The following is a 22,262-nucleotide window of genomic DNA, read 5'->3' on the forward strand; positions in this document are numbered from 1 at the left end:
GGTTGTCCAGCTGGGTCCAGGAGGTTGTAAATTCCTCCTTGAGAGAGGGAGTGGTGCCTGCCGCTTTAAAAGAGGCAGTAATTAGACCACTCCTGAAAAAGCCTAACCTGGACCCAGAGGATGTTAACAATTATAGGCCAGTGGCCAACATCCCCTTCCTGGGCAAGGTGCTTGAGCGGGTGGTTGTAGGACAGCTCCAGGCACTCTTGAATGAAACGGATTATCTAGATCCATTTCAATCGGGCTTTAGAGGCCTGGTTTTGGAACGGAAACTGCCTTGGTCGCCCTGTGGGATGACCTCTGCCGGGAGAGGGACAGGGGGAGTGCGACCCTGTTGATTCTCCTGGACCTCTCAGCGGCTTTCGATACCATCGACCATGGTATCCTTCTGGATAGGTTGTCTGGGTTGGGAGTTGGAGGCACTGCACTACAGTGGTTCCGCTCCTACTTGGATGGCCGATTCCAGAAGGTGGTGCTGGGGGATTATTGCTCTGTGCCATGGCAATTGTGCCATGGGGTTCCACAGGGCTCTATTCTATCCCCCATGCTGTTTAACATCTACATGAAACCGCTGGGGGAGGTTATCCGGAGGTGTGGGCTGAGGTGCCATCAATATGCGGATGACACCCAGCTCTACCTCTCTTTCTCATCAAAACCAGGTGAGGCAGTGGCTGTTCTGAACCAGTGCCTGGGCACGGTAATGGACTGGATGAGGGCCAATAAACTGAAACTCAATCCAGACAAGACGGAGGTACTGTTAGTGGGTGGTTCGTCTGCCCGGCTAGGTGATAATCAACCTGTTCTGGAGGGGGTTGCACTCCCCCTAAAGGATCAGGTTCGTAGTTTGGGGGTGCTCTTGGATCCAGAACTGTCACTTGAGGCACAGGTGAACTCAGTGGCACGGAGCACTTTTTATCAGCTTAGGCTGGTATACCAACTACGCCCTTATCTGGACAGAGATAGCCTAGCTACAGTTATCCATGCTCTGATAACTTCTCGTCTGGATTACTGCAATGCGTTATACGTGGGGCTGCCTTTGAAAACGGTCCGGAAACTTCAGCTGGTCCAAAATAGGGCAGCAAGATTGTTAACAGGGACTGGCCTGCGAGCTCATATTACGCCAGTACTTTTCCAGCTGCACTGGCTGCCGGTCCATTTCCGGGCCCGATTCAAAGTGCTGGTGTTAACATTTAAAGCCCTTAACGGCTTGGGGCCAGGTTACCTGAAGGATCGCCTCCTCCCATATGTGCCTGCCCGGACCTTAAGATCATCAGCAGCAGCCCTTCTCCGTGAGCCCCTGCCAAAGGAAGTGAGGCAGGTGGCTACTAGGAGGAGGGCTTTTTCTGTTGTGGCACCCCGGCTCTGGAATGAGCTCCCTAGTGAGGTTCGCCTGGCGCCTACATTGTACTCCTTTCGGCGCCAGGTGAAGACCTTTTTATTTTCCCAGGCATTTTAGCTTTCTAAATTTTTATCTTTGCTGTTTTAAATCTGTATTTTAAACTCCTGTACTGCTGCTAGGTTTTATTGTGGTTGTATTGTTATATTGTGGTTTTAATGTTCTATATATTTTAAATTGTTTTATTGTGTGTTGTTTGGTTTTAGTTTTTGTGAACCGCCCAGAGAGCTTCGGCTATTGGGCGGTATAGAAATAAATAAATAAATAAATAAAATCACACCCAATGGTCCGGTTTGCTTGTGCAGGCACTTGGGGGGGGGATTAGCATAATTACGTGGCTCATTGTGTCATGTGAACCCAGTAAGCTGGTGCAGCATGGAGGAAGGGGAAGGTTAAACCTTCCCTTCACAGTTTCAGTCCACCGAAAAATCATCCCCCCACCCCACACACGGCAACTAAATTTCAGATAAAACCTTCTGTTGGCACCAACAGACACTCAGGGCTCTGGAAAATAGGTCTGTGGCTCAGGCCTCATACCAAGCAACACCCCTCTGAAGTTTTGACACTGAAATGCAGTGGAGGCTCTGTCGTCAACCCAGAATGGATTCACCACCTCACTGCCCCACTGGCATCAGAGCCACCAGCCTCCACTGTTGAAATGTGAAGTACTGTACTCTTAATTTGCATGTTCCATTCAACTGCAGAGCTGAGACCTCTTCTGACTGCTACCTATTTCCAACACTAACAACCAAACTTTATGTTTTCAAAAATGAGGATCAGGCATTACTTCTTCATCCCAGAATCCTAGGTATAATCTGATACCTACAGCATCCAGCAGAGATTACACCATTCACTCTTCAATCTACATCTTGAGACTGGCTCTAAATACAGACCTTACGGCTGTAACATTTGGCCTAATTTTTGTACTTTGTTGTTTTTCCTCTTTCTCCAACTCCCTAGGTTTTATACCATCCAGCCTAATGAAGTGTTCTGAGGAACTAATTACCTTGCACACTGTTTTGTGCCATTTTTATTGGTTCCAATTTTGTATTGCTCAACTGTGGCTGTTTGTTTTTTCCTTAAGGACCAACATGGCTGCCTTTACTTTTTAAGGTTTAGGAGACACTGGATTCTCAAGGCTTATTTTATATTGCACTATGTAAACATAGCTGTACACAGTTACAGACCTTTTGACTATCAGAAGGTTATAATTGCAGAGCCATTATATTTACCTACAGAACTCTACAGAATGACTGAGATCCAGTTTCATGTTACAGAAGGGCAAAGCTTCACTACAGAATCTAGGAGGACATATGCTAGTAGGAAAGTTTCAGAATATTCTGGGTTGCTTATGACCTTTTGTAATAGCATGAGCTTCAAATAGTTCCATATATACATATCATAATCCCCTGTGTAATTAAATTGCTACAATTTAAAAACAGCAAGATTAGGTAAGGATAATATTCTGTTCATTATGAAGAAGGGAAAGGGCGAGCAAGGGTTTACACAGACTGTTGCAGGGCCAAAACTGAATCTAGAATTACCACGTGGAACTCCTAAAATTCTCTATGATATAGTACAGGAGATCTCTACAAGGCAGGAGGAGATCTGCTTAGATTGATTTGCTACAGGGCTAGAGCTGTGAAGAGTTAAGCCAGAGCACATGTCAACCAAGAAATCACCAATTAGCCTTCCTTTCAAGGCTAATTAGTCCCACCCCAGCATCAATAGTTTTAGGATGCTACGACTTAAAGGGGAAGTATTCAAACACAGCAACATGCCATAAGGTTACCTGAACTGAAGAAGGTGCTGCAAGGGCTTGGGCACTTGCGGGGGGTTATCTCTGAGCTCTCTCTGGGCATCCCATTCATGTGGAGGTAAGTGGAGATGCGGCTAGCCTGGACGGCCACCAGATTGCCACCAACACCTGCAGGAATAAGGAGATAGATAATTACACTGAAGAACCCAAGATCCCCCAACATCAATACATCCACAAATCCTTTTCATGCATGCAGGCACCTGGCATCTCCAAAGCATCACTTACCAGTGAGCACCTGTATGAATCCCAACAGGATTTGTGGCCAGGATGATATTCATTTTACTTGAATAGTTTAAATTGAGATTAGTTTTATTGTTACAGCCTTTGTTTATCCAAACTGAATCAAATCCCTAACAGCACGGCAAGAACAGCCTGAAGCTGAACTCTGGCATGTCTCACAGGGAGGTTCTATAGCTTCCAGTAGGAGTGAATCCCAGTTTGTACTAGGGCTGAAACACTGTGAAGTGGTATACTACACTAGTGATGGACAGAGCCTGCCTTTGAGAATTTCAAAGCAGTAACAAAGAGGCTTAGTTTACAACTAGCACATCACCCGCACACAGAGAATGCAAACAGACCCACAAGAAGAGAGTAGGAAGATTCCTGTATGGTTGCACTGGCATGTGTCTCCTCTTGTTTATATTCTTGAGTCAGCTCATTAATCACGCATCTTCCCAAAACTGGCTACAGACTGGCATTCTCTTGAATTATGATGCTAGACTTCATAGAGCCCATGGACCTTCCAGTTAGCACCTATTTATTCACCTGGATATATGAGATACAGTTCTGATGCCTTAGAACACTCAGTTCAATTCTCATTAATTAGATCATTTTATGAATCAAACTATTATAACAAAGCCACCAGGAGAGAAAAAATATCCCTGAAACACAAGCTCAAGACCAGTCCTCTATATAAGATTTTATACAATTTACCTTCTATTAAAGTTACAATACTGATCATACCCAAGATCAAACTGCTTCAAAAAGCTGAATTTTATTCCAGTAAGAGATTAGCAGTTGTCAGCTTTCTAATAACCAGGAGATCATATCAATTCTTCCTGCCCACATACACCTGAAGTCTATTTTACTAGTCAGCATGATATACATATAATCCTTTCATAAATCACTCCTCTTTTGGTGACTTTCCTTTATTTTCCAGTTCTGTACTTGGTTCAATTACTCACTAGTTATGATTCCCCCTGCCCCAATATGGACCTTGATGTTATTTAAGAGAGAAACATAATTCCTACAAAAATCTCATCCCAAATTCTCTAACATGTGGCCAAGTTAGTGAAGTTAACTTTACATTTAACTTTAGACATAATCTGTGAATGAAAGCTGGGGTTCTTTTGTAAGATCAGGAAACCATAAGTAATGTTGAAATCCATTTGTTAAAAAAATGTGTGTTGTGCAGTATGATTTGAAAGGTTTATGGAATTTACTGGCACAATGTGTGGTGATGGCCACCAATTCAGATGGCTTTAAAACAAGTTTAAATAAAATAATGCAAGCTAGATGCATCCATGGCTATGTGCCATGATGGCTATATGGAACCTCAATGGTCAAGATAATATGCCATTGAACACCAGTTGCTGGGGAACAAGAGTGGGAGAGGGATATTACCCACATGTCCTGATTGTGGGCTTCCCATAGACATCTGTTTGGCCTCCAGGAGAAACATGATGCTGGAATGAATATCTCCCTGCAGGGCCCTTCTTATGTTCCTTTCTCACTGTATGCTTTAAAAAAAAAGAAAAAAAGAAGAAGCTCTCTTATGTTTCTCTATGCAAGTTTTCAAAAGGCTATTCCAGCATTTTTGTGAAAACAATGGGTCAGATCCAGAGTCACACGTGTGCAATGTGTCTGGTGGAAGCAGATTCCCCACCCGCTCCTCCTCATGGCAGCCTCCTGATAATGCTGCCCAGAGCATTATTCCCAGGATATGGGGACCCTATTTAATTCCATGGACTGAGGGGGATCTGGGCGGTCCCCCAAAATCAGGCAGAGCACCTTTAATAAGCAGAGCTTCAACTTGCAGAAGATGCCTCCGCAAGACTTTTAGGAACCTCCCCCTTCTCCCTTGGCCCCCCCCACAACCCACCAAATCAGGGTCCCCCTGACCTTCAGTGCAGCATGGGGGGGGGGGCTGCCACTGGGATGAGGGGGCCGGGAAGTCTTCTTCCACCAGCCCCATTACACATGCATAACTCTGGATCCAAATCTATGTTTTGTTTTTAAAAATTGATTTATAATTTAAAAAGTCAAATTCCCGATTTGTAGATATTAAGGGAAAGGATGGACACTCTTGTATTGTTTTTCACATCATTAAACAAAGTTAACTGTGTTTCTAGCAAAGAAATCAACAAATCTTAGGTTGGCTAGATTTTGAGTTTGGCATTACATAGGGTTCCTGAAGAGTGTCCGGAAATTTCACTTGGTGCAAAGCGTGGCAGCTAGGCTGCTAACTGGTGCATAGTATCAAGACCATATTATATCTCTCCTGAAAGACCTGCACTGGTTGCCAGTTGCTTTCTGGGCACAATTAAAGGTGTTGGTTTTAACCTTCAAAGCCCTAAATAACTTAGGCAGTCCCTTAGACAGCCAGGTCCTATCTTGCTATGAACCTGCCTGAGTATAAAGATCTGCAGAAGCCCTTTTGAGGGCACCATCAAGGCCTGTTTGTGGGCACACATGAAAGGGCTTTCTCCCGTGTGGCCCCAAAACTATGGAATGCACTCCTTCAAGAACTACGACTGGCCCCACTCTCTTGACCTTTAGACTGCTTTTTAATTTGACCTTTTAAAATGTGTAGTTTTAATGTTAATGTTTGTACTGTTTCAATGCTCTTGTTTTTATTGTTTTAAAGTTTAATTGTTTACATTGTTGCACACCACCTTGATGGCTTTTTAGCAGATAAGGTGGTATATAAATGTCATATATAAAATTTAAAAATGTTTTAACATTCATAAAATTCACTCTTGTTCTCAGTTTAGCAGTTATCAAGTTAATTTTGTGGGCAATCTTGGTGTTGCAAGATCTGTAAAAGAGTTAGCTTTAAAAAAAAAAAACACTCATGACCATTGATTAGTGTGCCCTTTACAATACCAAGCCTGGCCTTAACATCAATGATGCGCTAGGCACTGTACAAGGTGACATGGTCGCAACCCAAGGGGATTACAATCTACAACATTCTAGTCGATTTAATTATACCATATATAAAATGGGTGTGGCCATCCTGCCTCTGCACTCCATCCCCTTGCTCTCCAAGGCACAATATGTATAACATACCAAGGGCTCTGGAATATATTTGCAAGCCTTTAGTCTGAGCAATATTTCCCAAATGTAATGTGTTCTGTTTGGCAGGCAGGTCCATGTTCCTAGCACAGTCAGTTCTGTTTCTGGCTATAGAGCAGGGGTGGGGAGCTTCCGGGATCAGGATTCCACATTGTCCCCCTGAACCCCACTGGGGGTTGCACCCCTGCCCCCACCAGCACTGCCAAATTTGCAGTGGCAAGAAAGAGTGCCTTGTTTTCAAGCAAAGTTGCCACCTTTTTTTGCCACCGTGGCAAATTCAGCAGTGGTGGTAGCCTGTGGGCTGTCCACTGCCCACCTCTGCTAGAGAGCCAGTGGTCCAGAGAAACTGTATTTTTCTAAAGGAGTAGTCTTTGCTATTGCCTCTGGAGCAGAGTCAAGCTGCTAGCAGAAGAACCATCTTCACTGGAAGCTCCCCCTCCCCATGGCATTGCCAAACCATTTAAAATTCCACTACCTTTGGTTCCCTAACTCTTAAATGCCGTGAGGTTGATTGCTCATGAGCAAAGAGGAACTCACCATTTATAACCGGAGTAAAGACAGCCATCCCTGCAAAATTTGGATCCGACACAGTTTTATCTAATATCAACCCTCCAACGCTGCAAGGAGAAACAATGAAGACAGTTTTGGAGGACAGAATAGCCATCTGCACAAAAGAGTCTCTGCTGTAATCCGAAGTACTTACCCATTTCCCCCGCCCCCCAGTGATGCCTTGAAAGCACCAAATGTATTTCGAAAGCACTAAATACATCCATAAACACATTTCCTCAAATATTCGTTGTTTCTCTGAAATGTATAAAATGCTTTTGAAAAACTGAGTTCTAGTCATTTGCAGCCTGTCCCTAAGACAGGCAAGCAAACAGTCACAAACAGGCCATTTTAAAAGATGGGAGTTCCCAAAACTAGATTCGTAGGAACAATCAAGAGTGGTGCTTTTACCGCAGTCAATCTTGCCTCCCCCTCACAAATTACAAACAAGTATGAATTCTTATGTGGCATCCAGACTTCCTTTCAAACTATTTCCTTTCCGACGGAACGCAGCACATGGGTAACGAAAAGCAACTCTAAAAAAATCAGCTCTGGTACTTGCATGTGATTTCGGACAAGATGCTTCGATTTCTTAACAGTTCAGCCTGACAGCTGAGAGAGAGACCACTTGTCTGGCCCTTTGGCTAAGAAAAGGGTTCCCTATGCATCTGGCCAAGGATGATTATCGTAGAGTTTGTTTTGACCAAGCAGGGAGAGTAAATAGATCTGACCTTCAAAACTGCATGTTTACATGAACTTTTTAACACACTTCAGCCTTGGAACAGTTTACCCAATTAAAGGGGAGGTCAAGCCTAAGATAGGAAACCTTGCTGTTCCCCTTCCATTTTATCTATTTCCTAAGCAGCAGATGGGCCACATGGCTAAGAGTATGAGCCCAAGGCATTCTCCCTTGACAAAAGCCACTTGCAGCCTTCCTACCTGCTAATAGCCATGGCGATAATGACCGGCTCCCAGCCAGAGTACAGCACCTCCCGGGTTGCTGGATTCCTCTTGGCAATGATGATCCAAAGGGGCAGCAGTGCAACAAAGAAAGCACAGACCAGTGGATTCACATAGGCTTTGTCCTCTGAGTGGAAAGAAAAAATAAGAGATCAAAGGACAGCCAACAGTGGGGTGAATGACCATTGTACTGAAGCAGCAAATGTCAAGATGGCCACATACTCCAGTTTCACTCACAGAAACAGACAGCAATACTCTTTTGACCATCAGCAGAGGTTAAAATCTCAAGGATAATGTATAAGCTATCTGTGCACCCTGTTCTAATGAATGAAGCATTCAAAGATTGCATCATAGAGCAACAGGCCTCTGGACACCTTTCTTGGTGCCTGTCAAGGTGGTTGGTGCATGCATGAGTGCGAGAGTCTACGGGTGATGAGCCAGGATGCATGGATGGTGACCCAGAGAAAGAGAGAGAGATGTGTTTGCTAGCAGGGGAGAGAAAAAGAGTTTGCCTTCTGTTGGTTTCTGTTGACACTGAAAACTGTGGGTTCAAAGGAGTTGTTTTCTTAGAAGAACCCAATTTATGTCTTAGGAAACTGAGTATCAGCCCTCTCTGTTCTTTGGCTTTGGCTATTGCCAACTCTATGAAGTCTGCTTTGGGGATATTTATGACTTTTGAGACTGCATGTAATCCATACATTGGGCTGGTTCACATGACTGAACAGCCTGCCGTGGCTTACCTAAACCCCAATGGGCTGCATTGTGTGCCCGCAGCCATTTTGAATATTCACCACCTGGCCACAACTTGTCCTGTTGTGTGAACCTGACCGGCAGGGGTTGTGTGAGGGTTAAACAACCCTTGCATAACCCATGGCCTGTTCTAGGGTCGTGCAATCCCCATTGCCCAGGTGTGCACAATATGACAAGCTGTGGCTGGGCGGTAAATATTCAAATCCTGCCTGGCACATGCCACAGCCCACCATGGCTTAAATAAAACACAGTGGGCTATTTTGATCATGTGAACTGGGTCAATTGGCATGGATAATACAGTATTTTCTTACAGAGGAAGATTCCAAAACTGAGATAACAGCCAGCAGTATATGTGTGTGTGTGTGTGTATTCATTTGTGACACTATTTTATACGGTTCTTATGTACATGTCCATATTTGTAGAATACTTTTACATATTTTGTTGTGTATATTTGTACTTTTCTAAATACACTTTTAGTGTGATATTGTGCCTTGCTATGATTCTTTGAGATGGGGAGTGCTTTTTAGCTCAGCATTTTGTTACACACTTGGCCTCTCATTTGCTCTGTTATACAGAACAGAGCCATGCAACCTCTTTAATCTTACCCAGTTCTATGTAGAGACCCCAGCTGATCCCCGAGAGCAGAGCAAGGGTGATGAGGTCACCAAGACTGGCAGCAATAGGCGTAGCCACGTTGTCGGGGTTGATGCCCATCTTCCTGGAGCCAATGATTACGCCAATCATGATCATGCCTACAGACCAGAGAATGGATAGTCTAGCATTGCTGCGAAGGCAATGCAGGCAAAATACCTCTCCTAACCCCAAAGTATTTTTTTCTTACCCAGCACGAGGGAGGCTATGAAGGCTGTGGCCACACTACTGGCACAAAGAAGAATGGCATGGCCAATGCTGAAGTGTCCATCTGGGATCCAGCCAAATATCACTGCAGCAATCGAGGCCAGGAAACCAACCACTGTTGCTTGAACCTAGAAGATGCGGTCAGGTATTAGTTGAAGAAAAAGAACTAACTGAAGTTTCCATTCCTACTCATGTGGTAGCCTACTATCATTTAACAGTTGCCACAGACAGTAGAGCAGGAGTAGGCAACTTGTGGCCCAGCAGCGCTAGGCAACATAGCCAATGATGAGGGCTGATGGGAGTTGCAAGCCAAAACATCTGGAGGGCCACAGGGTGTCCATCCCTGTAGTAGAGGCTATTGGGTACTCTACCCAACATTGCACCTGTACTGCTGCTGCTGGTGCCAACCCAGCCCTTTCCCTGTTGCTTGCCAATGCTGAAGACGTAGACTGACTTTTGGCTGGTCAGCGAGAAAGTATACACTTTAAAAGAATCTTCTTCCAGGCTATGGCAGGAGTGTTTGGCAGTATTCTTTGTGCCTGGTGATCATATGACCGACACATCTAGAGACAGCCGAGTCATCGACAGCACTCTCTCTGCAGGCTTTCATCCTTGCCTTCTGATCAAAGGCACCATCATCTTCCCCAGAATCACCTGTATCAGAGCCATATTTCCCGTTATCATCTTCCAGAGCTCTTTGGGACTGTCCATTTGCCCAATGTTAGCCTGAAATAAAAACACAGATTAAACAGTATGTTTTAAGATAAAGCAAATGGATAGTGGCATCCTGATCTGTTTTTAAAGTGTGCTTGTACCCTACTTGTGTCATAATGTGAGCACAGAGGTTTGTGTGCAGGATGTTGGTAGGTTGACAGCCAAAGTTCAGTTCTTGCAGGCAAGGGTCTTCCCCACCTTCCCCTCCAATCCCTATGCTCAAAACTCTTAGAACCTGGTTCAGAAGAGGAAAAAAATAATCCTAATTATGAGAGAGTTCTACATTCTACAACAGCCTCTCTCTAGATAACTGGATTATGCTTGTGTAGGCAATATTACTACAGAATATAGTTTCTTGGACAGTAATCGTCTACCCTTTCTGAACTGTAGGAGGGATTTGTGGCAGTATTGCAACCGAAACTCTCCCCACGACCTGAGTTCGATCCCAGAAGAAGCTGGGTCCTGGGTAGCTGGCTCAGGTCGACTCAGCCTTCCATCCTTCCCAAGGTTGGTAAAATGAGTACCCAGCTTGCTCGGGGAAAGGTAGTCATGACTGGGGAAGGCAATGGCAAACCACCCCGCTATAGTCTGCCATGTGAAAGCGGCATCCCTCTAGGAGTCAGCAATGACTCGGTGCTTGCACAGGAGGAACCTTTCCTTTCCTTTCCTTTCCTTTCCTTTCCTTTCCTTTCCTTTCCTTTCCTTTCCATGGAGATAATGTGCATCATACGTATTTGGTATTTCTTCACAGCTCAAAGCAAAAACATCCTAAGGCACTCAGCCAATGCTGCGAAAAATGGCTGTTTCAGTAGTCTCACTTGTCAGAACTGTAACCCATCATTTCTGGCTCACAAATAGTTGGTCGTATTGATCTGGTGGTTTGTGAAAGGGACTCAAGCTCTGATAAAGTCAGAATGACACCAGTGTCAATTAAGTGCAAACACAGAATGTGCCAAATGAAGACCCAATGATTGCAGCAAGGTTTTGCAACTTCTGGGGAAGTGGCTCATTTAAAATAGTCACTTATGGTGCATTTGGTTCCACAGCCAGAGATACATCATGTTACCCTGGTTCAGAGAAGAAATCGAACTCAAGCATAGCAGAATTTCCCCAGCATGTCAGTGTTCCAGATTTGGGTGGGCAACTTGTGCCCCTCCTGATGTTTTGGCCTACACCTCTCATCAGCCCTGCCAGCATAGTCCATGGCAAGGGCTGATGGGAGTTGTGGGGTTCCAGATACTTTGGCCTACAAGTTGCCCACTCCTGTTCTAGATGGAGTTACACATAGGTACAAAGGGAAAAAGTAGTCATCTAGTTTCTAACTGCAGCTATTTCATAATTTATCCTGGCAGCAATGCAAGTAAACAGAAGATATGGAAACAGAAGATATGGACTTCCCTTTGATCCAGAGGTACAAAGGACCAGGGAGCACTATGGAGTACAAGTCACAGGAACCCCACTCCACCCCCAATTACTGAAGCTCCATCCAAGGAGAACTCTTTCAGGTACTTCAAAATCATAAAGGCTAAGAACATGTTTTTCCTAATGTCATGAGAGATTTTCAAGAAGCAAATCTAGGCATTAGATCCCTAAGAGAGCCAGCCATGGATACAGAACTATGGAGAGTCTTCAGTAGACGTTGTCTCAAAGAGCTTATTATACATTTTGGGGCTATATGTTATGCAAATTTTTCATGTACTTTCATCTGCAGAATGGAATTTTATTTTAAATCATTTTTACGCCACCTTTAAGGGTTGAACCCTTCCAAGATGGCATACATAATAAAAGGAATAATACAACAACAAAACACCAATAGCATTGTGCCCAATTGCGCAGATCATGCACACGTTCTCCTTCTAAACACACTATTGCTTAAGAACAGCCCTTGCTTAAGAACAGCCCTGCAATTCCATGTTACCCTGCAGATTAGACACGCCACCTAGGGTGGGCTTGAGCAAGGCAGTTAGATGTTCATGTCAATTGGACTCAGAACTCTTTGACAGCTGAAAGAGACTGTTGGCAGACACCTAAGGAGCAACTTCAGAGAAATAACAGAACTGCCTTGGTTGGAATCTTACCACTTCTCTAGAATAAGGCATCCTACAGTGAAATGCCTTATTACATTGGAAGGGAGAGAAATGGAAGGGGGAGAAATTAAAGGAGTTTTTCATAAAATAAGTATTGTCCAATGTATTCCTGGGAATGTTTGCAATGCATTAAAAATGTAAGATGTGAACTGGGAAATTATGAATATGGCCCGCAGCAAAACCTACTACTGGGAGCTAGTCAAAGTTCCATTGGTGTCATGAGAATTATTGCCAGCCATTTCTATAACTTCTTCAGTGCTTACTTTTTGTTCATGCCTTACATTTGACTATGTACTGTGTGAACAGGCTCTTGGTCTGGTTTTTCCTTCATGCCTTGCTTCAACAGGACATGCAGAAAGAAAAACTGTCATCAGCAGCAATGGAACTTGTAGGAAATGTGAGAGGCTTCAGGCTAAAACTGACAAGTTCCACTGAGAAGAATGGAACACAAGTTATTCGATTCATGCAGGGCTAGAACCGTAGCTCTGTTGTTGAATTTGGCTCAGGACTTTCTTGTTCTCTTGCAATTAGGTGAGGGATTAACATAACCTGGCTGTAGGCAAAAGGAAACTTTTAATCTCCAGCAGGGGAGATGGGTGGGGCGGGGAATCTTTCTAAAATGGCAAAAGAATTTGGGGAGTCTTAATGCGCAGCTAATGAGAAACTGTACTAAGCTTCCTTCCCGCACAGCAAGCATAATGACCAAGTCCCCAGAAAACCTACTTTAAAAAGCCCCTCCTAAATTTTCCCCACTGCAGGTGGGCCCCCTCTTGGACACCTTAAGAAAGGAGTACATGAGATTCCAATACGTGTGTACTCAGAACTGCAGCCTACAAGGTAATGAAGCTGATCTTTGATAAACAGCCAACAAAAGAACCAAAGTCAGGCCTGTGGACACAGCTTGTTTCTTTCTACCTCCAACTCCATCACAGAACCTTCTTTCAGAGAGCAGCAACCTGTTTGTACCCCATCTCACTTGATGCAATTTTAACAAAGTGAACGATTTGCGAAGAGCAAGCTGGGCCTCCCTATCCAGGCACCAACTCCTCTTCTAGTAGGTGTCCTTAGGCTGTTTTGCATGCAAGATTTCTGTGTATGAAAAAAAAAAAGCACAGCATCTAAATGTTGTATGGAATATATAGCACATGTTTTCACTATCTATCCACACAGTGGATAGATAGTGCGTGGATAGACAGTGCTGGAAAGTCAAAGCCAGTTACACAACCAGGTGTGACCTTAATGTAAGGCAAGGTGGTTGCCTCAGGCAAAACACAATTATTTGGGACATCCTTAAGGATAATGCAGTGGGAGGCAGATCTGACTCATGGGCACAATCCCCTGGGGAATCCTCCTGAACATCAGTGGAAGGGAATACCATTTGGATTTTCTGCCTGAGGAACCAAGGAAAAATTAACATGATGTTGTCGTCATGTGTGACTAACTACGTTCAAGTTCCATGCTTTTGCCTATATGGAACTGCTTTCTTCTGGTGGAGACTACCAGCACCAAAAATCAAGAAGAACCCTTAATGTTTCACAAGCATATTGATTTTAGATTCCCTCCCTTGCCAACCCACAGGTTCTTGGCCAGGCCTTTTCTTATTATCTGCCAGCTGAGCTGATTGGGTCTGTCTTAGTTCGTTTTCTTTACCAAGGCAAAGATGAGATTCTGCAGAGTAGCCCTGAATTGAGATTTGGCCATGCTGGCTGGGAATGATGGGAGTTGTAGTCCAACACATCTGGAGGGCACCAGGCTGGGGAAAGGTGATCTAAAGGGAAGACTGAAATCTCATCTCAGCCATTATAAAAGTCCAACTGATTATCCTTCTCACCTAGCACTGAGACAGAGCAGCTCCCGACAGTCCCAGTCCTATTACCTGGTAAGGATGTCAGGGATTGAATCTGGGACTTTACCTGAGCAACATGTGAGCTATGCAATCTCTTAGCATCTCTTATGGTGAGGGCATAGCTAAGCGAAATCAGGAACTGAGTAGATGGTCTCTAACATGTTAACCTAACTATTGCATTTCATCTTTGAAAACAGGAATATAGTGACCAAATATTGGCTGGGAGATGTACCACAACACTCTTTGCAATTCTACTGCTATCTAATGATAAATTATCTGCACATACAAGTGAAGAAGCTATATTCAGAACAGTAAGGACATGCTTCTCAGAAGTCATTTGTATATGCAAGGCACACTGCCTGGCACAATTAAGAAAATGTGCTTTTGAACAGTTAAGACCACTGTGAGGAGGAACACATCTTCTGCCACTGCCCATTGGCCATGCTGGCTGGGAATGAAGGAAGTTGCAGTCCAATGCATCTGGAGGCCACCAGATTGGGGAAAGGTACCCTAAAATATAGGAATGGCTGGGGAAGGAAGAAAACTATCAAGTGGCACAATAATGTCAAAGATGCTCCCCCGCAAAGGGCCTCAGGTTATCACCACGGATGACTGGAAGAGCTATAAGAACACATAAGCATATTCCAACACTAGAGTTTTGCTCACCAACAATTAAACCAGACACTCTTTAAGAAACTCAAGTACAAAGAGGCAGACTGATAGGCAGACTCAGATAGCACTTCTAGACCCAGATGCTTCAACCAAACCTGCCTCCTACACACAACAGCTTGCCAGTGACCGGAGGAGGGTGGGAAAGAATAAAAAGTATTCTACCCAGCAAGCAGGAGTCCTGTTTCCCTGCCAAGCCTCTCTTGCTGCCAGCACTATTAAGCTTGGCTGGAATGCAGCAGAGGCTTAAGTGGTACAACTGTGACACAAGGTCCTGTAGAAGCACAGTTTGGAGCAGGACAACCAAGAAAAAGGAAATAGGACTCAAGTCAAGGTCACATATATGAGAGAGAGACAGAGACAGACAGACTTACTTATTGAGCCAAAGCCCCAATCTGTGGAGGACTTTGGGTAGCTCTCTAAAAGCCAGTTCAGATAACTCCTCGGGGGAAGAGATTATTCATGCTGATGCTACTTTCTGTAGACAGTAGGTCTATTCACTTTTGAAGGAGTGTTCACTGCATTGTATGGATCCTGGAAAAGATACTGTCTGTAATAGTACTTTCTCTCCCCCTACCCCAGCAACATGCCTGGAATTATTTAAAAAAATTACCAGATGCCTTCAGCATTACAGGCTCATAGATATATGCAGTGTCACTTCAAATCAGGACCACCACTACAGATTTGAAGATCCAGAAAAGCCAGAATCTCCCCTCCCAGATTTTCCCATTCCCCTGCCAGAACAAAAAAGCCTCCTGGAAAAGTGATCCCACCCACCCCCCGGCACTTTTCTAGCTCCCCCCACCTCACCCATAGCCTTTATGTCTCTAGCTACCACATTACGGAGGTATCCCAAGGCACCAGTGGAAATGGATCCACTGTCATTTCCAGCTGCTGCAAAGCAGGCCAACTTACTGAAAGCAAAACATTATTGCATCTCTACTGTTGCCCCACCTGTAGGGCGATGTTTACTTTCTCTATTACAGGGAGACAGACAGAATACAGTTTAAGGACTGCAAGGTTGGGAGGAGAATAAGGCCAAGCAGCTGACAAGCCTAAAAGTCACTTTCACTACAGAAACCAAGGAAGAGGAGGCGGCTTGGGGAGGAATTTTGCAGCCTCTCGTTTCTGCATTGTCCCTTGTTAGAATTACAGCTGTGTAGAAAAGACTGAAAGAAGGAGTTTGTCCCACAGACAGCCAGATCGAAGGGTAGCGGCTGGTGCTAGTTAACAACACTGCATCCAAGACATCTGTTAGGAAAAGCAGGGAGCACCGCCAAGAAACAGCAGGGGCTGCTTGCAAGAGGTGGCTGCCATAGCTTGTGGCCCAGCAGACGCATGCCTCTTCGACATAGGCAGTGCAGGGTGCCGTTGGTGTAAGCTCTGTAGTTCTGCGGCTGTTGAAGTAAACACCATCTTTCTGAGGTGGTCCCACTGGGCAAGCAGCCTGCGAAATACCACCGTTGCACCACGAAGGCACACAAGCCTGAGAATGCATAGTTTACATGCAGCAGCACAACTAGTCTGAAAGCCATTTTGCCCAATTTATAATGTTTTAGGGTGTGGGGAGAAGAGCACACCCCATCAACCAACTGGCAACATGCCCTGCATTGAGTTGGGAAACCCACCCTCACTCTGCCTCATTTTGTCCTGTCTGCACAATGGGAACAATATACTTGTCCCCTTTCGTAAAGCACTTGATGGAGAAGTGCTGAGTAAAAGCCAGGCACAATGAAAAATCATCAGAAGGGAAAGGAATGTCAGCATGTAATTAACTGTTGAAGGGGGGGACATATAAATGGCAGCTAAGCAAATGCTGCACCAATGTTCAAGTGCTCTAAGAGCCAACAGAAAGTGGCAGAACTGGGCCAGACAGTTAGCAATGCTCATGTAGCATTTCCCCAGACTCACTGCTCTCTGGTACTTGTCCTTGCATTAGGCTACTAATTTTCATTTCATCATCTTGGGACTCCTGTAACATGGAGGTGCAAGTACATGCCACAAGGGCAGAATACATGTCATGTTAGGCATGGCAGCTTCAGTCACAGCACTTCCATCTGAGGGCCAAAGAAGATTAGCTTAGCTAATTGTCCCACTCCTTATGTCATATATGTCATATTGTCCCACTCCTTATGTTCTGAAAATGGGGAGCTGGGTGCAGAGAATAAGTGGGTGGGAAGAAGAGTGTTCTGCTCCTTTTGTGCCTGTTGGTTCTGCCCTGCAAGTCCCCCTTCCCCCAAGGCTGCTTTCCCCAAACCTCCTTTTTGGCTTGGGAGCCCAGCTATGGGAATGTCTTTTCCTTAAAGAAACCTGCCTTGCAAGGATCCCTCCAAACCTGCAATTAGCATTATGCCTTAACTGCACTAACATAGCAACTCCATGCCTCTCCATAATGTCTAGTTGGGCTTGTTGGCCAGCCTCTATTCAAACCTGCTTGCTCAATGAGAGAATACTCAAGATGAAAAGATACCTTAATATTATAAAACACATTTAATCCACATGCCAAGGGAAAGCCACATGGCTCCTTGCCTGGTAATCTATTCCCGAGAACTGGATTATGGTAATATTTCTTAGCACATCCCATTAAAACAGCTTTATTTTCCTTTGCATCATAGAAGTCTAAAGCACTCTGAGGGTGCATCCTTATTGAATTAGTGAGACAAAGGTTTAACTGTTAAGTCCCTGGCAGGTGCTGTTTTTGTATTAAAATAATTGCAACCGTACAACCATGAGAGGGATATGTGGCCAGCCACAGGAATATCAAACCATCACTCATCACACTGAAGAATAAAATAGTGCAGCCTTTCCCAACCTAGTGCCCTCCAGATCTGTTGGCACCAGATTGGGGAAGGTTGAAATAGTTTATCTAGTGTTCATGGATTTTGAGGTCAAGCAGAAAAAGTAAAGAAGCCATACCTCGATCACTCCGTGATCAAAGTCAAATTACCAGTATAATAGGAGTGAACAATTAGAGTGAACCTGTTATTTCTTCAAGAGCCTGGCATGCAGACCTTTGCATTTACATTACAGGGCTGCTCTGTCTAACTTACAAGAGCTCCAAGGGTAGCAGAAGCTTTGCAAGAATCTCAGTACATTCTGGGAATGTGAATGGAGAGCTAGAAACCATTTCACATCATTCACGTTCACACACAACCAGCCAACTGTACTATATCAAGAGCAGGTCTTTCTTGTAAGAGGGCATGTGATCCAAGCACCAGTACTAACACCACTGAGACCACAAAGGGCTGGATCAGGATTTAGGCACATGCAACTGGACTGTCAGAAGTGGACCTCCCTGCCCCCTAATCCCCAAGGTAACCCCTCTAGCCCCCTGAAAATGTTACATAGAGGATTGGGGGACCTTGCTAAATAGGGTGGGCTGTGGTATGGAGGGAAGGGGAGATCCCCCAAAATCAGGTGGAGGCACCTTCTGTGAGTAGAGCCCTTCCGTCAATGGAAGGCAGATCCTGGATCCAACCCAAAATGTCTGAACCTCTTAACTTTATTTCCCCTATTTGCAAGTGAACATAACAGCAGTCTTGGGAATCTAATTCTAGACACATCATAGCAGACTGATTAGGGAAGTGTCTTACAGCATTCCTTCTGAAAACTGTAACACTGGTTGATTCTTGGTTCCTTTCCAACAACCATGATGAATGAGTTAAAATGTGCCTTACTTTGTGCAATGGTGTTGGTTGGGTGGAATGGGAGAAAAAGGAACAGACAAGCCAATATAGGCTTGGACAGCAAGTTGCACCTCCACTCAGATAAGGGGGAAGTTCTACCAACTCTCCCATCCATATGCAGCCCCCCTACGCTATTCACACGTGTCTCCCAACCCCCATGAGCAGATATGCAGGGGGCTGCAGAGGCAGGAAAGCACCATTCCATGAATGCTGTTCTGGTCACAAAGGAATTTTAGGATCCAAGCCATTGCATGCTTTTATTCATTCAATTGTGCCTCCACACCTGGAGACTGAAACAGAGGTCACTGGCCACATTTAGACTTCCACTCATTTACATGCACATGTAAACAGCCTCTACACCGATTCAGAAATGCCTGGCCATGCCTCACAGCAAAGTAGAAAACAATGCTGCTGCTCTAGCATCAGTGACCTCATAGGTTGTGATGTTTCACTAATCAAAGTGAAAATAGCAGCTATATATATAGGAATCCCCAACATAGTCTGTCTCAGCTCTGCCGCAACCTGGTGCCCTCCAGATGTTTTGGACTACATCTCCCACCATTCCTGACCATTGAGGCTGATGGGAGTTGAAGTCCAAAACATCAGGAGGGCACCAGTTTGGAGAAGTTTGGTCTAACTTCATACAAACTAGTAATCTCTGCTTTCAAGAACATCCTGCTCTTTCTCCCAGAAATCTCTTCATCTGAAGTGATTAAAACAAGCCCTGTGCTTGAAAGGGTTGTTGTTGTTGTTCTTATTGTTGTTGTTGCTGGACCAGAGTTAATTTTAAGGTTTCAAGAAAAACCCTCCAATTTGACACCACAGCTATATAAGCAGAAGAAAAAACCCAGTTAAGGTATGATGGCTACCTGCCTGCCAGCCATAAAACCAAAATACTCACCGCTGTAGAAAGACGAGATGCTAGTGTCATTTCCAAGTTCCCCTTCAGTCCCAGGAGTGCTGGAACCAAGATAAATACTTCAGTCACATACTTGAAGACGTCCCAGTGCTGCAAAACCAAGGAAAACACTCAGGATCTAGAAGATATTACTCAGCAGAGAGCAGTTATTCTTGAACTATATTACTAGGAACCCTGGGGTTCTTCAACAGTTTATTGGGGATCCTAGAGATCAGCAGCAGTAGACTAGCTGTCAGGAAGATGCTTATTTCCTGCTATTGATGGTCTCCTGCCATGATAGGAGAGGCCACGCTTGAGCAGAAGGGTGAGATATTCTTAAATTTTCACAGGACAACAGCTAGGCACAAATGAGTGCAGTGTAGTATAGGCCACATAATCTTTTGCCATGTGGAAGTATCTCACCGCCTATTGTGAAGGGTTCTTCAACTGCTTGGAGAAAGGCAAGATATGCTAAATGCAACAAATGAATGAGATTGGTGGTGGCAGGATCTGTTCTGCTTAGTGGTGAGCTATCCACCTATTTGCCTGAAATGTTATGGTCTGGATCAGAGAAACCAAGATAATTTGGCTGCAATTCTATGCATAATTACCTGGGAGTACAGCCACTGGACACTATGGAACTAACTTCTGAATGAACATGCATAGGATTGCATTGCCTGTGACTGGCTAAAGGATGCATGATGTACCTGGTGCAGCTGTGAGTCAAACTCTTGGTTCAAATTCCTAGACCAGGGACAGTCACAAGGCCATCTCCCTCAAAGCTCTTGGTTCTGGCATCCCTCCTTTCCAATTAAACTCACCAAAACAAAAAACAAAAAAACCCCCAGAAGTGTGGGCAGAGGCAAAAAGGACGCAACTAACAGAAATAAACTCCCTCATCCAAAGACCTGTAAACATCCTGTCCCATCCAGCATAAACCTGATCACTCTGTATAAAGGGCAAAAGTATGGGTTTCTTAGGCAGTACTAATTACAGGACAAAGATTCTACGGCAGTAAGAGAGAAAACCGCAAAGACTGCAGGCAAAAATAAGGCTTCAAAATAAACACATAAGATTGTCTTTTACTTTCTAACAAGGGAGGAAGTCAGAGGGTAATTCAACAGTTTAACATTGTCATGTCTAGTTTCTACTTGCAGGAAGAAGGGGAAAAGTACTCTGGAGTGGATTAAACTTCAATGCTCTCACACCCCATACCTGTCTTCTATAATCAGTCCTGGCCTGGGGTGAGGAAAAAATAATATTAATCATGTTGTTGTTGTGGAAGGCTGGAAACTTTCTTTCTGTGAGCTTCCTTAACTTTTATCAAGATTCAAGCCAATGTCCTGGTTTGCACCTAACAACCCAGAGTACAGGTTGAGTATGACTTGTCTCTCCCCCAACAATGCATGAAACAATGCATAGGTTGTCACTGAATTGTGAGTTGTCATTATGTGTGAACCCTGCACTATGGTTTAACTCTTGATTGTTAACTGCAAACAACCCAGAGTTTACAACCCAACAACAAACCATGGGTTTTCTGTGGTTAATAACCCATAGTTAAACCATAATGAAGGGTTTATACAAAATGACAACCTACAATTCAACAACAACCCATACTTTGGGTTGTCATTATGAACAAACTTGTGACTAAAGCAATAAACTACGGTTAACATAAAACATGGCTTAGTGTTATGTGTGAACACAGCCAATATGTCTTGATCCCATTTAACGCCAGGTATGTGAAATGGGACTAGGCATGGCAAAATGACAACTGAAGAGACAATAAGCAGATTGCCTTGTAAAACAATATGCTCAGAATCCACTGCTTCTAACTGTGCTCTCAAAAGAAAAAAAAATGTGCTTAAAAAGATAAGCAGGAGTACTGCAGGAACATTAAAAGGGAACATTTAAACCTACAGAAAGAGGTTAAGCAATGGTCTCTAAACATATTCTTTTAGCCACAAAAGTGTTTCAATATGCTTTTTTGTTTTAAGGTCATGGACAGAGGCCAACAACCTCCATTTTCCTCAATGATTATTTTTAGGATTGATTGATATGCAGTTGTCCAGCACTAGAGAGAGGAGACCTTTTAGTTGTATGCTCCCCAAACTCTGTATATATGAAATCAATGTGGGTTTGAGGCTGAAGAAAGGTTGAAGCTGACAGTGGGAACAGTTATTATCCCCATAATGCAAACAAATCCCATTAAAATTCAATTCTGAAACCAGGACAGCAAAATTCTGGAAATCTAGAAAATTATAAATGATTTTTACATGTTATTCTGGTTATTATCACAAACGTGATTCTCTAATGCCAGATAAAGGGTTAGACCAGGCTTCTACACATGGAAAATAAAAGCACATCATATTGCCAGTTAAAAATAGGTTTAGATAAATGCAAATGGTAAGGTAAAGATACCTACAGTGATTAACACAATGTTGTAACTATGACAGCTGTAAAATGCTAGTGTAAAGGCATTTTGTATGCTAATAAGATTTCTTGATTAGAAGGAAGAGATATTGGGTGAAAACCATTCCTAACATTTTAAGGCAAGAATACTGCTGCCTTTAAAATGTTTGCAACACTTCATACAACCGCAATGTCTAGATAACTAGGATCCAGACCTTCAGGCTGTAGTTACATGTGTACCACTGCCACTACAATCTTGGTAGGATTCACCCCCCACCCCCAGCATATTACCTGCTGTCCCACCAACTTAGTGGCATCAAGGATCTAGGT

The 22,262-nt window shown here is 44.0% G+C and overlaps 1 protein-coding gene across 2 annotated transcripts in view; it reads right to left on the bottom strand.

Moving 5' to 3' along the window:
• SLC41A1 (solute carrier family 41 member 1) overlaps positions 1–22,262 on the bottom strand; it is a 49,734-nt gene that overhangs the window by 12,643 nt on the left and 14,829 nt on the right. For both annotated transcript variants that reach the window (XM_084853295.1, XM_084853296.1), the window contains 7 exons: positions 19,527–19,634; positions 10,278–10,349; positions 9,607–9,751; positions 9,371–9,517; positions 7,995–8,142; positions 7,047–7,126; positions 3,189–3,323 (listed from right to left, as the gene is read on the bottom strand). In XM_084853295.1, the coding sequence (XP_084709421.1) occupies positions 3,189–3,323; positions 7,047–7,126; positions 7,995–8,142; positions 9,371–9,517; positions 9,607–9,751; positions 10,278–10,349; positions 19,527–19,634 (835 nt within the window). The remainder of the gene's footprint in view (positions 1–3,188; positions 3,324–7,046; positions 7,127–7,994; positions 8,143–9,370; positions 9,518–9,606; positions 9,752–10,277; positions 10,350–19,526; positions 19,635–22,262) is intronic.

This window comes from Heloderma suspectum, chromosome 4 (assembly GCF_057233095.1).
Source record: "Heloderma suspectum isolate Gila_16-S chromosome 4, 16-S_ref, whole genome shotgun sequence".
Taxonomy (NCBI): domain Eukaryota; kingdom Metazoa; phylum Chordata; class Lepidosauria; order Squamata; family Helodermatidae; genus Heloderma; species Heloderma suspectum.